The sequence below is a fragment of the Pteropus alecto genome, unplaced genomic scaffold (assembly GCF_000325575.1).
Source record: "Pteropus alecto unplaced genomic scaffold, ASM32557v1 scaffold88, whole genome shotgun sequence".
NCBI lineage: Eukaryota > Metazoa > Chordata > Mammalia > Chiroptera > Pteropodidae > Pteropus > Pteropus alecto.
In genome coordinates, this window is record NW_006494611.1 from 2,140,511 (window position 1) to 2,155,609 (window position 15,099).

The 15,099-nt window shown below is 38.6% G+C and overlaps 1 protein-coding gene across 1 annotated transcript in view; it reads right to left on the bottom strand.

Annotated features, from left to right (window-relative positions):
- MCF2L2 (MCF.2 cell line derived transforming sequence-like 2) overlaps positions 1-15,099 on the bottom strand; it is a 187,483-nt gene that overhangs the window by 72,952 nt on the left and 99,432 nt on the right. Inside the window, 1 exon segment of the mRNA XM_025042363.1 lies at positions 4,949-5,034. Coding sequence (XP_024898131.1) covers positions 4,949-5,034 — 86 coding nt within the window.

Here is a 15,099-nt window from a genome sequence, read left to right on the forward strand (position 1 = left end):
ACTTGAAAATTGTCAGCATATGTGTATTTTCGCAAGGGTTTTTAAACTCCTGTGTGAACATCATTTGTTTATGTAATCAGTTTATTCTGTTTAATGTCAGAGAGGCCTGTAGCACACAATCTTAATTCTACCGCTGTTCCGACTTGCTGTGCCCAGGATAGAAGATGTGTTCTCTGCGTAACGGAGACACCTAAAATGCCTCTTTTGTTTGTTAAATGATTTATGCTGGAATGTCTCAGTGAGGGAATTCTCCGAATAGATTGTTCGGGAAGGGATGAAATAAGAACCTGTAACCATAGCACCTTAAGACACAATTTGAAAAGGTCATATTTTCTTTTGACTTGGTATCATTTGCTGTCTGAAAGTAGATTCAAATTTAGCCCTAGTCTCTTAATGTCAGGAATGTTCTTAGACTTGCTATGGAGTGTTTGGTGCTTCAGTATATTTGTTCATAGTATGTTCTCATCTGCTTTTCACCTGATTCATGCTCACACCTTCGAATACTATATGGTGTGATTCAATCAATATATATATTTTTTAAAACTTGGAAGCATCTGTTTTATTTGGTTGTAGTGGAACTTTTTACTTGCAAGGCATAGTTGGGGTGTTTGTAGTTGGGACCAAAAATGATTAACACTTGGAAGAATTAATTAACTTGACCTATTATTTGAGACTTCAATTGAACACTGGCCACAATGAAAATCAGAACAGAGAACTGATATGCAGTGTTGTTTGTTCTGCTGTAATAACGAGAGAAATGTTGGGTGTTTCCCTGACTTTGTTTCTATGCAATCACTGCGTGGTGCAGTGAGACAAGCCTCAATCACAGCTTTGTTTACGATAATCCTCTATTCCAGACCACTAAGGTTCCTTACTGCCTTCAGGAACAATCTAATCTCTTCTACCTGGTTTAGAAGACCTTCTGTCATCTTTTCCTTCCTCATTCTCTGTAGCTGCCACTCTTATCCATCACAAATCTCATTCATGACCATGCCTGTGTAAGTTTGTTTCCCTTGCCAGGAACACCATTTCTCCTGTACCTGTTGAAATCTTGAAAATGAAACTCTAACTGCTCTTCCATTAAGCATCTCCTGCCCTTCTCCCCAAATATATACTTAATCACATACAATATTGTGCTACCTACTAATTGTTCATGTGTTTTTTCCTAGCTAAAATATAAGTTCTGAAGGTAGGGACTGTGCACAGTCATAACACATAGTGCTTAAAAATCATTATTTTTTCAAATATGATAAAGTAATGTTATTTTGGCAAGCTATCCAAATATGAAGACGTTGATTATTCAGAACCCTAATGGACAGTATCTGACATAACATTTTACCTATTCTAATTAAAAAGTTTTTAATTTGACAAAGTCTGAATGCTTACTATATGCATGCATATGGTATCTATCAACTCTGGCCCCAATAAATTTGTATTAGTTATGCATAAAAACTCAAATATATAAAGTCAAAAGTATTTTTGACTTCATAAAAGTCAAAAATACTTTTACCTATTGCTTGTTGCTTTTATGAAGTTCATGAGCTTTGTTTTCAAGTACATAAATGAAGGTTCGTCTATAGAATAAATACCTGAAGTTCCGGTCAAGATGGTAGAGTAGATAAACACTGTACTTGCCTCCTCTCACAACCACATTGGAATTACAACTACAGAACAACCATCATTGAGGATCGCCTTAAATCTAGCTGAACGTAAGTCCTTTAACTAAGGACATACAGAAGAAGCTATGTTGAGACTGGTAGGAGGGGTGAGACACGGAATGGTCTGGTCCCATACCACGTGTGGTGGTTAAAAATCGGGAGGAACATCTCTGCTCTGGAAGTCTGAGAAGCAAAGAGTCCCAGCCCCATAGCAGGCTCCCAGCCCAGAGATCCAGTGCCAGGAAGAGAGGTCCCCATAACTCTGGCTGTGAAAACCAGTGGAAATTGGGGCTGAGTGAGATGGAGGGCTGCTGGAGACCCAGATTTTCTTCTTACAGGGCCCGCACATGGACTTTCTGCTGACGGACTCACTTGCTCTGAGTTCAGTGCTGGGGCAGCAGTGTGCAAGGTACCAGGGACATATGGGGGAGGAACTGAATTGTCTGGCTTCAGGGTGAGGGTTGGAGGGGCAGCTTTTACCCACGCAGAAGTACTAGCAGAATCCACTGTTCTTCTGTTGAGCCCTCCCTGAACCCAGCATGCAGACGCAGGCAGGTGACATATCTGAGTCTCCATCAACTTGGCTAATACCGTTCGCCTGCCCTGATGATTTCCTGAGACTCTGCTCCGCTCAACCTGCAGGCCTACCCAAGCTGCTTCCAGTGGCTTTTCTATAAAGCTTGTCTTGGCTCATGCTGCGGACTTTCCTAAAATCTCTCAAAGGTTCACAAACTTCAAACAAGCAGCATCTAGCCTCAGTGTGCCCTGTACCTGTTTTTGAGCAGCCTCAAACCTGGTACTAGTGGCAGCTGACCTCAGTTCATAGCTTAGCCTCTCCCAGGCACCTCTAAGCCCAGCACAAGTGGCAACCATCTGCAGAACACTTTGTAGCTCACAACAAGTGGCCCTGGGCACAGGCAGCAGCTGAACCTGGCCTGCAACAGAGGCCCCAGAACCAACATACCTGGTGGCCAGCTTTAGACCATCCAAGAGTACCACACAACCATCTCCATAACAGACACACCCAAAGGGAAGACTGGGCAGGCACCTAAACCCTGCTAAAGTGAATCTTGCTCCATAGGGTCAACCCCTGCACAACAGCTCCTCCACTGTAGTCATGGCTAGTCCCCACAACCAATCAGTCTGACATGCAAACAGTAACCAAGGCTCAACTACAACAAGAAGGCACACACAACCCACACAGTGGACAAACCTGCAGCACCTGGCTCAGGTGACCGGGAAGTCTGTGCCATTGGGACCCATAGAGCACCTACTACATAAGCACACTCTACTAAGTCCAGGAGACAAGCTCTACCTAATACATAGACACAAACACAGGGAGGCAGCCAAAATGAGACAAAGAAACATGTCCCGAAAGAACAGAACAAAGCTCCAGAAAAAGAACTAAACAAAATGGAGACATGTAATCTACTAGATAGAATTCAAAACCCTGGTTATAAGGATGATCAATGATCTTAGTAAAAACTTCAACAAAAAGATAGGAAACATAAAAATGAACCAGTCAGAAAGGAAGAATACAATCACTGAAATAAAGAATACATTAGAGGGAATCAAAAGTAGATTACATGAAGCAGAGGATCAATTCAGTGATTTAGAAGATAAGATGGCAGAAAACACCCAATCAGAAAAGCAAAACAAATTTAAAAAAATTAGAATAGTTTAAGGGGCCTCTGGGACAACAGTAAACTTAACAACATTCATATCATAGGTTTACCAGAAGGAGAAGAGAGAGAGCAAGGAAATGAAAACCTGTTTGAAGAAATAATGACTGAAAACTTCCCTAACCCGATGAAGGAAATAGACAAACAAGCCCAAACAAGATAAACTCAGAGAGGCTTACACCAGGACATATCATGCTAAAAGTTAAAGATAAAGAGAGAATCTTAAAAGCAGCAAAAGAAAAGCAGCTAATTACCTACAAGGGAGGTCCCATAAGACTTTCAGCTGATTTCTCAGCAAAAACTTTGCAGGCCAGAAGGGATTGATATGAAATATTCAAAGGGATGAAAGTAAAAACCTACAACCAAGATTACCCAGCAAAGCTATCATTTAGAATCGAAGGATAAATAAAGAGCTTCTCAGACAAAAAAAAAAAAAAATGAAAAGCTAAAGGAGTTCATCACCACCAAACCAGTATTACAAGAAATGTTAAAAGGACTTCTTTAAGAAGTAAAAAAGATAAAAAATATAAATAATAAAATGGCAATAACTACATATCTATCAACAATTACTTTAAATGTAAATGAATTAAATGCTCTAATCAAAAGACATAGGGTGGCTGAATAAATTTTAAAAACCCTTAAATATGCTGCCTACAAGAGACTTACTTAGGCACACAGTTTGAAAGTAAAGGGATGGAAAAAGACATTTCATAAAAATGGAAAGAAAAAAAAAAAGCTGGTGTAGCAATACTTATACCAGACAAAATAACATTTAAAACAAAGGCTATGACAAGTGACAAAGAATCACCAAGTAATCCCACTTCTGGGTATTTACCAGAAGAAACCCAAAACACTACTTTAAAGGGACATGGGCAGCCGTATATTCATTGCAGCATAATTTACAATAGTCAAGCTATGAAGGTAACCTAGGTGTCCATCAATGGATGAATGGATAAAGAAGAGGTGGTACATATATGCAATGGTATACTCAGCCATAGAAAAGAATGAAATCTTGCCACCTGCAACAATGTGGGTAAACCTAGAGGGTATTGTACTGAATAGAATAAGTCTAACAGAGATAGAAAAATGTCATAAGATTTCACTTATATGTGGAATCTAAAGAATAGCATAAGTGAATAAACAAAACAAAAACAAGCTCATAGATACAAAGAGCATTTTGATGGTTGCTGGACAGCGGGGCGGGGGGGGGGAGCGGTGCTGGAGGATGAGTGAAGTGAGGAGGGGATTAAGAGGTACAAATTGGTAGTTACAAAATAGTCATAGGGATACAGAATATAAGAGTACAGCATGTGGAATATAGTCAGTAATACTGTAATAACTACATGTAATATCAGATAGGTTCTTGATTTATAGGGGTGATTGCTTCGTAAGTTATCTAAATGTCAGATCACTAGGCTGAACACCTGAAATTAATATAATATTGTATGTCAACTATAATCGAAAAATAAAAATATTTAAAAAAGAATAACCATGTGATTTTATTTGTGAAAGATAAGTGATGAGATTTAAAATGAAGGATACTCTACTCTTCCCCCCACCACTCCTCAAAGGGTTAAAATGATTTTATATAGGGATCTGCGATCTTACCTGATGGGGGAAAGATTTTCAGGACTGTCAATCTTCTCCAGCTCAGGGTTATCCCCATTATGACTGCTTTCAAGTATTTCTTCATTCTGAAGTGAAAGAAATTTTGGTGAGATAGCCTATTTTATTTGTGGGGGAGTTCTAAATCTCTATTTTTCTTTCCCCCAATTTCATTGTTTGGTATTATTTTAATTCTCTAGATAAGCATCATTTCCAATTTCTCATCTTTTTCGTTCTTGGGTTTTCCCCAACTACGCTGTGGATCTGTTACAGTTGGCCCTTCAGGCTTCCTTTAGAAACATCAAAAATTCATTCTCAAAAGCAGGTATCCTATTTCCTTAATGATGGGCTATTAACATTGTTCTCCTTCTCCTCCCCCTCCCCCAATGATTCACAAAAAAGATTCAGAGTTTGAGCTAAAAGATAAAGAGATCATTTAACAAAATATCAAAATATCTCTCTCGCGCGCTCTCTCTCTCTCTCTCTCTCTCTCTCTCTCGCTCTCTCGCTCTCTCTCATAAGAAATCAAGGTCTGGAGAAGTTGCAACCTGCCAGAGGCCAGAAAGAGAGCTAGAGGCAGAGATGAGATAAACCACCCAGGTTCCACTTTCATGGGCTGGTAATCATATGTCTGTTCTATCACACCACCTCCTGAAGCAGTTGGTTCCTTAGGAAGTGCAAAGTGCCATCAGTGCAGGCTCCAAGCGAGCTGATGGTTGGAAGCCCTGTTCCACAACATGCCAGCTCTGAGTCCTTGGTCAAACTCACTGAAACTCTGCCTTGATTTTCTCCCCTGAACATGGACCCCATGGCACTATCTACTGCAGTAAGGCTATGGCTCTTTTTCAGCCCAAGACTACGCATTTAATTCTCAAGAAGAGGCAAGACTCCTACTCAGTTTGCTTTCAAGAAAATATTGTTTTAACAAGGAAGTAAATTTGATAGCAACGCAAGGAGAGTATCAAAATGTATTAATGATAACCAACAAGTAGATAATTAGCTGGCCTACAAGGTTCTGTTTAAATGAGTTATTTTACATTTTCACAAAAGGGAGGATAGATTTAGGCCATCTTGCAAAAGTATTGTTAAGGAAAATTTAATGAGTAAACATTAAGATTCCTTGTAAATTAGAGCTGAAAGTTGAAAGATGAGCTTTCCCCAGACTGAGGAACAGATAGGAAGTCTTGCAAAATAGGTAAGAGTGACATGCTTCTCAGTCCACTGATAGTTTAAGAAGAGAATTTGCTCCCTGGATTGACAAAAAGCAGTCAAGATAAGTTTTCTTTATTACCCACAATATTGACCACAGAGATAGCAATTCGAAAATGTGCAGTGAATGAAAGAAAATCATGGGTCTTCAATCTTTTTTGTAAATATCTTCCCAAATCTGGTGTCATATACAGAAAGCAAGCTAAATTTATATATATTTTTCTTTTACAATAGAGTATCATTTCAATAAGAATCTAAATTTTTTGCTTCCTCTATTACTTATATTTTACCAGAGGCTAGAATATATTTTTAATTTCAGTTAATATACAGAAGTAAAAACCAATTCCTGGATTCAAACCAATCTAGTTATTTTCACCACACCACCAAAGCTGTTTCTTCACATTTTCTAGATAATGTTGAACTAATTACTATGGCAATTAATGTTATGTTACATTCCTTTCTAGTTCTTCCTCTGTGATGTTATCACGCCTGAAACACCTGTTGGACTTTGAGCCTTCGCCTTATTTATCTTTGGATCTCTAACATATAATACAGGGCCTTCATATAGAGTAATCACTGTTAGAAACAAAACTTCTCACTGTGAAACTTGCTACTGCTTGTAAAATGAATTGTGTGCTTTCCAACTCTGTTGATCTATTGTTAGTGTGGTGGATTGTATAGTCTCTTATTTCATGACAACCTAGGAATGGAAAAATAACAATAGTTATTTTTTAGGTATAAGTATAGACTTGTCATCTTTTATACCAAGTGATGGCATTTCTCTAACTTACAGACTTTATCCTTCATAAGATGCCCTCAGGGGTTTTCTGCATGGACTTGGTCGTATCGACCCATGTTGCTGTGATCGCATGTCAGACAGCTGGTGTCAGGTTAGCAGGAGAGTCCCCTGCCAACCAAGTTTGATGGAATACAACACTGGTACCATTGAAATGTGTTGGGAAAGATCTACAGTAGATCTGAGGATTGCTTTAATAAAAACCTGCAGTGAGGTTGTTAACCACAAGCATACCTCGGAGATATTGTAGGTTTGGTTCCAGACCACTGCAATAAAGTGAGTATCAAAATAGAGCAAGTCATAATCTTTTTGCTGGTGGAAGGGCTTGCCTTCAATTTGTAAAAGATGGAACATCTGTGACGCGCAATAAAATGAGGTATGCCTGTATACTATATAACAATGTTTTACTAAGGCTTAGACAGACCAGTTGTGTTCAAGTGCAGTGGTTTTCAAATTCTGACCATACCCGCAAGAAAAACATTTACATCATAACACACACACGTTGTGATTTGTAATAAGAAATATATACTTGGTCTTTGTCCCGTTATGGCACAGAGCTCCTAAAACCATTGGGATTTCCTAAGTGATGAGAGTGATAAAGACGTCTTCATATTCATAAGAAATCTCTTTTGACCACAGCTGAGTTTATGTTAATTAGCAACTTTTTGAAAGGACCTAAAGATGCAGGCTGGTTACCAGGGGAACAAACCATGTAATTAGAGGGTTGGAACTTTCAGGTTCCTTTACTCCACCCCCACTCCCTCGCAGGGCAGGGAGAGAGGCTGGAGATTGAGTTCGATGACCAGTGGCTAATGGTTTAATCAATATGCTTATGTAATGAAGCTTTCATAAAAAATAAAAAGAGTTTCTTGGTTGGCAAACATGTGGAGATTAGGGGAGAGTTGCTTGCTCAGAGAGCATGGAAATTCTACGCTCCTTCCCACATACCTTGCCTTATGCATTTCTTCCACCTAGCCGTTCCTGAATTACATCCTTTTATAATAAGTGGTAATCTTGTAAGTAATATGTTTCTCTGAGTTCTATGAGCTGCTCTAGCAAATTAATCTAACCGAAGGAGGAGGGGATCCTGGGAACTTCTGATCTATAGCTGATTGATCAGAAGCACCACTGACAATCTGGACTTATGATTGATGTCTGAGGGGTTGGGGGATAGCTTTATAGGACTGAGCTCTTAACCTGTAGGATCTAATGCCATCTCCAGGTAGATAGTGTCAGAATTGAGTTAATTGCTTCATAGTGATACGGGCGGGGGTGGTGGTGGAAACACACACACACTCAGGACAGACAAACTGTCAACCTAAAATTCTGGGAGGCAATAATTGAACAAAAAGCTTTTATTAGGGATCAAAGGAATTGCAATTCATCAAGTACAAATTTAGGCAGAAGCCCAAATAATGTCTTCCACTCAATGCGGGAGAGGGGCTCAGAGTTTTTATAGGAAAAAGGGAGGAAGATGAAGTGAGTTGTATTAAAGAAAAGTTCATTGGCTCTAGATGAAGTAAGATTAGGTTTGTACTTCATAGACTGGCTTGAGATTCAATCATCAGGCAAAAAGGCTAGATTTGTACTTTATTGATTGGTTAGCGACTTCATCACTGGCCAAATCCAATTTCATCCATTCTTACAAACAGGCTATTCTTATTCTTACTGACTTCTTGAATGTTGGCACTTTGGTCCAGTTTAAAAGAAACAGAAAACAAGACATGCAGGGCAGTTCCTCTGAAATGGCTCCTCTGGCTCTATTTTAATATGGGCCCACTCATGTCATCTTTCACATACATAAAACTGATACAATACACTCTATTTTCTTATTTTTCAGTTACAATTGACATTCAATATTATTTTATATTAGTTTGGGGCATACAGTATAGTGGTGAGATACATTCTATTTTTTAATTATACTATCCCATTGCATTCTTTTCTTTTTACTTATTTATTTTTAAATGCCGATGAACCCACCAACCTGAGTTCACTATCACCATTGTGACCTGTACTTTAAAAGCCTCTTAGAGAGTGAAAAGAACACAAACTTGGATATGAGAGTCAGACCCAGGTGGGAATCTTTGGATTCCTTTTTATTTAAAAGTGGCCTTGGCAAGACTTCTCTATCTATAAAATAAGACTGATAACAACTACATCAAAGGATTTTTGTGGAGATGAGAGATTACAATTAAAATACTTAGAACAATGAAAAGACACAATAATGGCATTTATAGTTGCCTCTTTAATATCTGCTTTGTGGGGATTAAAAAGGGTATAATGTATGCTGACCTGGCATGCTGATCTTCAGTAATTGCTGGGAATTCTTACCCACTCACATATAACAGAGACCCCACATTTCTCACTAGCTGGGCATCCATTTTCTTCTGTTTAAAATGAGGAAGATGTTTGATTTGGCTATGAAACATTACTTTGCTTATATTATAAAATACCAATATAGGTGCTATTGCTTCTGATTTTGAGATGAAAGCTAAATTGCAGCCATGATACTTTTGGGAAAGATTTAAATTAAGCTTCCTGAAAGCTCTAGGAGGAAGAGAGCATATTCAAATAAATGCTTTTTTTTTTTCTTTCAAATATTAGTCCTTTTATTCAAATAATGGACAAAGAAAACTGACCACAGACCAACCTACCAATTGCTGCTATATTTCTTTGTTAGGGATTCCTTACGAGCCTCATGGAATTATAAAGTGATGCTCTTTTAAAGTAGGGCAACATGTTTCTTGCGAACTCATATCCTGTTTCTCTTTAGAAACCCTGACTTGGAGCCGCCCCATGGGATTCCCAAAGGGTTAAAAGGGAACCTACCCGTAAACTACCCTACTGGGAGGCTGATAGTTGGAAAAGCCCCATCCCTTCTATGTTCATTTTATTCTGAAGGAAAAGGGTGGCAGTGAAGAGAGGCAGTTGCTCTGGGCCCGACATCACTCACTGTACCTCCATCTCCACGCCAGCCTCTCTCTCATTTCAAAGTGACACCAACCCACATACAGGTTCTCTAGGAGTACCTTTCATATGACTGCCTATGTTTTCTCAACAAACATATAATCTAATTGTTTTGTTTCCCCTGTTTTGAAAAAAGACATGTTTCAAAATTGAGGAAACAGCAAGGTGCTAAGCTTGGAAGAATTTTGTAAAAAAAATTATTTCAATTTCTCTGAAGAATATATCTTTTTAAAAGTATCAATCAACTTTTTAAAAGTGCCTACATTCTTTAAAGCATCAATAGCTAATTTTCAATTGATTGTTAATTTTTTTTCTTCCTCAGAGGAGAGATAGCAATATTTTAACTATATCAAATTAGTTTTCCCTAAAGTTAAATGAGTTCATTTTATGATTTTAGGGATTCTGGAAAGCAATCTCAGTTCCAACTCTTTTGAAGCGATGGCATTTGGTAATTTAAGGTTAAAGTATTATTTATTATATTATCATATTTCTTAAAAGGAAATGTGATAATATAATAAAAGGAGAAGCTATAAGACCTCATTCTGAGAAAAGGTAAGGCAGTTAAGGGGTTGAACCATTTAAAGTATGAGAGAGCGATCACTAACGAGATGAGCTTAAGTTTACGAGTTTCCTGGCATTGTAAATTGAATATGAAAACCTAACAAAATAAATAAACAAGTATGACAAGTAAGAGTCACTGAGAAATTATAGAATGATGGGGCATAAGGGAAGATAGTGGGAAAGAAAGAAAAGGCAACCTCTCCCGGAGGACAGGCCCCTTGGGCCTCAGTCCGGGGTGGTCTTAGAGACACAGTCCCGGAGTGAAAACCATCAGCCTCCGGAACGACTGGCTCTGCCTCCCCATCTCCTTGCTGGAACTCCTGGGGAAAGGGGTAAACCCTTTGTTCTTGTTTGTTTGTTTTTTTGTTTTGTTGTGTTCTGATGTGGAGAATCAGAAGAACTTTCGAAAAACAAGAACCACTTAGAGAATCTATCCTGGGAGCAGATTCCTAGCTGGTTGATCTGCTCTGTTTGTTCCATCTCAGTGGCCCTGTCCAGCACATCTTATCTTTTCATTGACGTTGTCTGAAGAAGCCAATGCCTAAAGAGTCCTTTGGATAACAGGGCAGTCAGTCCCTTTTTAAAACAGCAAGTATTTGGAGGGTTAAGGGGCCGTCAGTCACTCACCCTCCATGCACTGCTGTGAACCGGCTCATTCAAATCTTCTCCTATCTCTAGTCCAGATCAGCTGCCTTGGGAAGGGGCTTTCGAGAGGGAGGAGCGGGGAGAGGAAGGTTTTGGGGCATTTTGTAGACTGAAGCCCTTTCAAAAAGAAGGGCTGGCTTGAGGAGATAGGCCTCAGTGGTCCTAAGGCTTTGTGGAAGTGAGAAATAATTAGAGGAAGATGGGGGAATGGGTCCTACATGAAAACTTTGCCTATCGTGAAAATTTTTCAGGTTCTCTTTTATCTAAGATCTTGAATTTCCCAGCTAGCATTGTTGGTAATTAGTTCAATGTTTTTTTTACTGGTTAAATTGGTTTTTAGAGGCTGGAATAATATTCTAAACACTTTATTATAATATTTTGTTTATGGGGAAATATCTTCTTAAAAAACTGTAAACATCATGATGTTTTAAGGATGATTTGCAAGTCTGTAGTTCTAAATCAATTTCCTGGGTTTAGGCTCCATGTTAGAATTGTTTCCATATGGCCTGTAGCCTTGCTTTGATATATATGAAATCGAGCTGAATAGACTACCCAAATTGGACTTATCAAGTACTTGAGTCAAGCCGATTTTTTATCGATCAAAGAACAAAGCCAACAGTGGTCTTACTGTTATTACCTCTTTTTAGCTCGCTCAGTGAAAATACATTCTCACAGATTAATATAATTATGCTCTCACTCCCCTGAATTTTGGACTTTGTATTAGCCTAAAAGGTCCACATCCACTTTAATGAATTTTCCTTTATCCCAAGTCCTCACTCCTATGAATATAGGCCTATGAATATAGCCTCTAGGTCAATGTGACCAAAGCATTGTCCTTGTACCATCTGCATTCTTGTCACCAAATGTGCAAGTTAAGAATTCAGATTCCTGGACCCCTCCTCCAGATCTCCTGAATCAGAATCTCTGAGGATGGGCCCGGAGAATCTGCATTATTAATAAGGTTCTCAAGACTGCAGTATGGAGGAAATCTTGAGAATCTTCATTCTAGAAATTCTTCAGAGAGCTTGGTTAGGGGCTGCCCCAAAAAATTTGGTGGATTTTCCAAATCTCGTATCAGCTCTAAGAATGACTAGGCTTCAAACATCATAAAAGGTGAACAATGAAATATACTTACAGTTCATACAGTTCTCTTGTTGAGAATCAGAAAGGTAAATGAAAGCTTGTGGTATTCAAAGGAGTGAGAAAGCAAGGAACTGAATTTGGTCCTGATCCATTATCATTTGGCAAAATGGTACATATTTGAGATTAGGAGAAACTATTTAAGACCTGACTCTGACCTTTCTTCAGCTCCTTTTCATCTTTTACACAGAACATCCTATCTATAAAAATAGGACTAAATGGGAAACTAAAATTACTAAGAATGTGCTCAATCTCAGGCTTCGTGCTAGGTGCTTTCCACATATTTCTCATTTTATCGATCACCTGTAAGGTTACTTATTTATCATCATTTTGCAGAAGAGGAAATTTAGAGTATGAGATTAAGTAAACTGCTAGTTAGATAGATTAAATAAGTAATTCTTAGATAGGTTAAGTTAGATAGTTAAGTAAACTGCTATTAAGTAAACTGCTAGTTTCAAATTCCAGTTCCACCACTTACTAGTTATATGACCCTTGGGAAAACTCCTTAACTCCTCAGAGTTTCAACAGCATCAGGGATAAAACAAGGGACATACATCATCTTCCTCACAAGGTCCTGAGGACTTGAGATGAAATCAGGTCCACATAGCACCGGGCACTCAGCATTAGCAACACTTCCCTCATCTCTCCGTTCCCTTCTAGTCTTGGCTTTGTTTGTTTGTTTTGGTAGATTTTTATGAAGGAGCCTGTTTGCTCAGAAGCCTGAAAAGGCCTCTGCTACTTTAAACCACTTTAACAGGTGGTTTAACAGGAACAGCACTGTTCATTGGCACTCGTAGCCAGTAGCTCTTCCTTCATCCTGAGGGTTCATTCAGGAAAAGGGAATTCTCATCAACCTCTGGCTTCTTTCCAGCTCCAAAGAGGCTGTGATGTGAGCAGCTGGGAAAAGCAGTCCCTATGAGTCATGCTTTCAGCTTCCAGCTGGCAACATCACTATTGCCAGCAACCACTGCGAATCTTCACCTTTCTACAGCTGGGCTTTCCCAGACCATGTCAGTGAGCCCAGCACATGGCCACATGCCTGCCACATGATCCTGAGAATCGCAGCGGCCTTGTTACATTCAGTTTGCCAAGTTTCTGTAGACTGGAACAACAAGGATCACCCCACCAGGAAGACAGAACGCCTTTTTTTTTTTTAAATGAGTACTCTGGTAATGATAAAATCATCTTATGATTTTGTTGCAGGTAGTGAATGACTCTAGTAGCAATTATGAAAGGTTTCATTTTACAGCTTTTTTTTTTTCCTGTATGCATTTATTCTTGAGGGCAAGGAGGCGCATTTATCACAATGTTATGATTTGCTCTCCTAGACTGGTTGTAGTTTCACGTCATCTTCGAATTCTAGGCTGAAAGCCAAAAAGATGTCAGAATTGTCACCCAGAATCACAAGCAGCAGTCATTGTTCTTGATGTCAGTCAACTTCCTTGTCCCCTTCTTAACAATTAATGGACCATGCAGACATAAATTTAAGCGTTTTGTTCTAACCTACCTTTTTCTTACTAGTTTTCTTATGTACTTTAGAATGATGCTTTTCCTGTTATTCTAACCAATGTAACAATAAATTACATTTATTAATCCTAAATTGATTCCTAAGTCGAGGACTTAGGGATTTAGTGCATATACGTCTTTTCTTCCTAATCATGTTGTTCATGACTGTATGGATTCTGCTCACACTGCTTCTCACAGCCTTGGTCGTTAGAAGCAGAAGTCTGACCAGCTTCTGTCTGCCAAACTGAGGAAGTCTGGCAGCTTCTGTTCTTACCCAGTTTCCTCTACCACCTTGACTGTTAATATAAATGTTGTTGTGGAAAGTCTTTCATTAAATACACAAACAAAGTAACAGTAAGGAAAAAAACAACAACAACAACAACAGAAACCCAGAAGGATAATTGTAACAGACTTGTGCCTGTTTAATAGCACCTATTCTGTTGGTGATCCAAAACACAGAGGGACCTAGCAGTTTAGCAGGATGAGTTTAGAGTCTGAATTAAATAATTGCAGAAGGAAGAAACCAACGTCTGGTTGTCAGAGCTTCCTGGATTCTACTCAACATTTTCCAACCCCTCCTTTGCTTCTGCAGTGTCTATTTTTACAAATGTGTAAAACAGGAGTAAATAATAAATCTAGCTACGAAAACCTTTTGTCTTAAATACCTTAAACTCTTCCCTGAGGAAAGGTGCTTTATGTTTATTAACTACATCTCTATTTTTTACGACAAATAAAGCAGTAGCACTTATTTTTATTGTCCACAATTATTGAAATAATTCACTCTAATTCGGATTCTAATATATGAGAAGCTCCACCTACTTACAGCTCTGATGGCATTGTTATAAAGTCATAAATAAGGTCATAAATATCTTGTCTAAGATATTTATTAAAGTCATAAATAAGGTCATAAATATCTTGTCTAAGATGGGCAAAGGAAGTCACAGAGATATGAAGTGAGTTCAGATCACATCATGAGTCAATAAAAATGGCTTGAGTTCAGAGGCTAGATCTGGGCTCCCATGTGCTTGACATTCTCTGAAGCCCGTGATAACAAAAGATTACGGTGATGCTCAGTTTAAATCCCCCCCTCCCTTTTTTTTAATGTCATTTAATGATTCCACAGACTTCCTAGACATCAAGTCAGATGAATTTTAATTACATTTAGCCATTTCCAAAAATTGCTATTTCTTTAAAATGGCTAATCAAGACTTATAAATTGCAGACTGTTTCCTAACTTAGGAAGATGTGTGGTACAATTCCTCCAAACATGAGGCATTCTGAAACAGCCATGACGATGTCCTAATCCGCCCAGAATACAGCAGGATGTCTA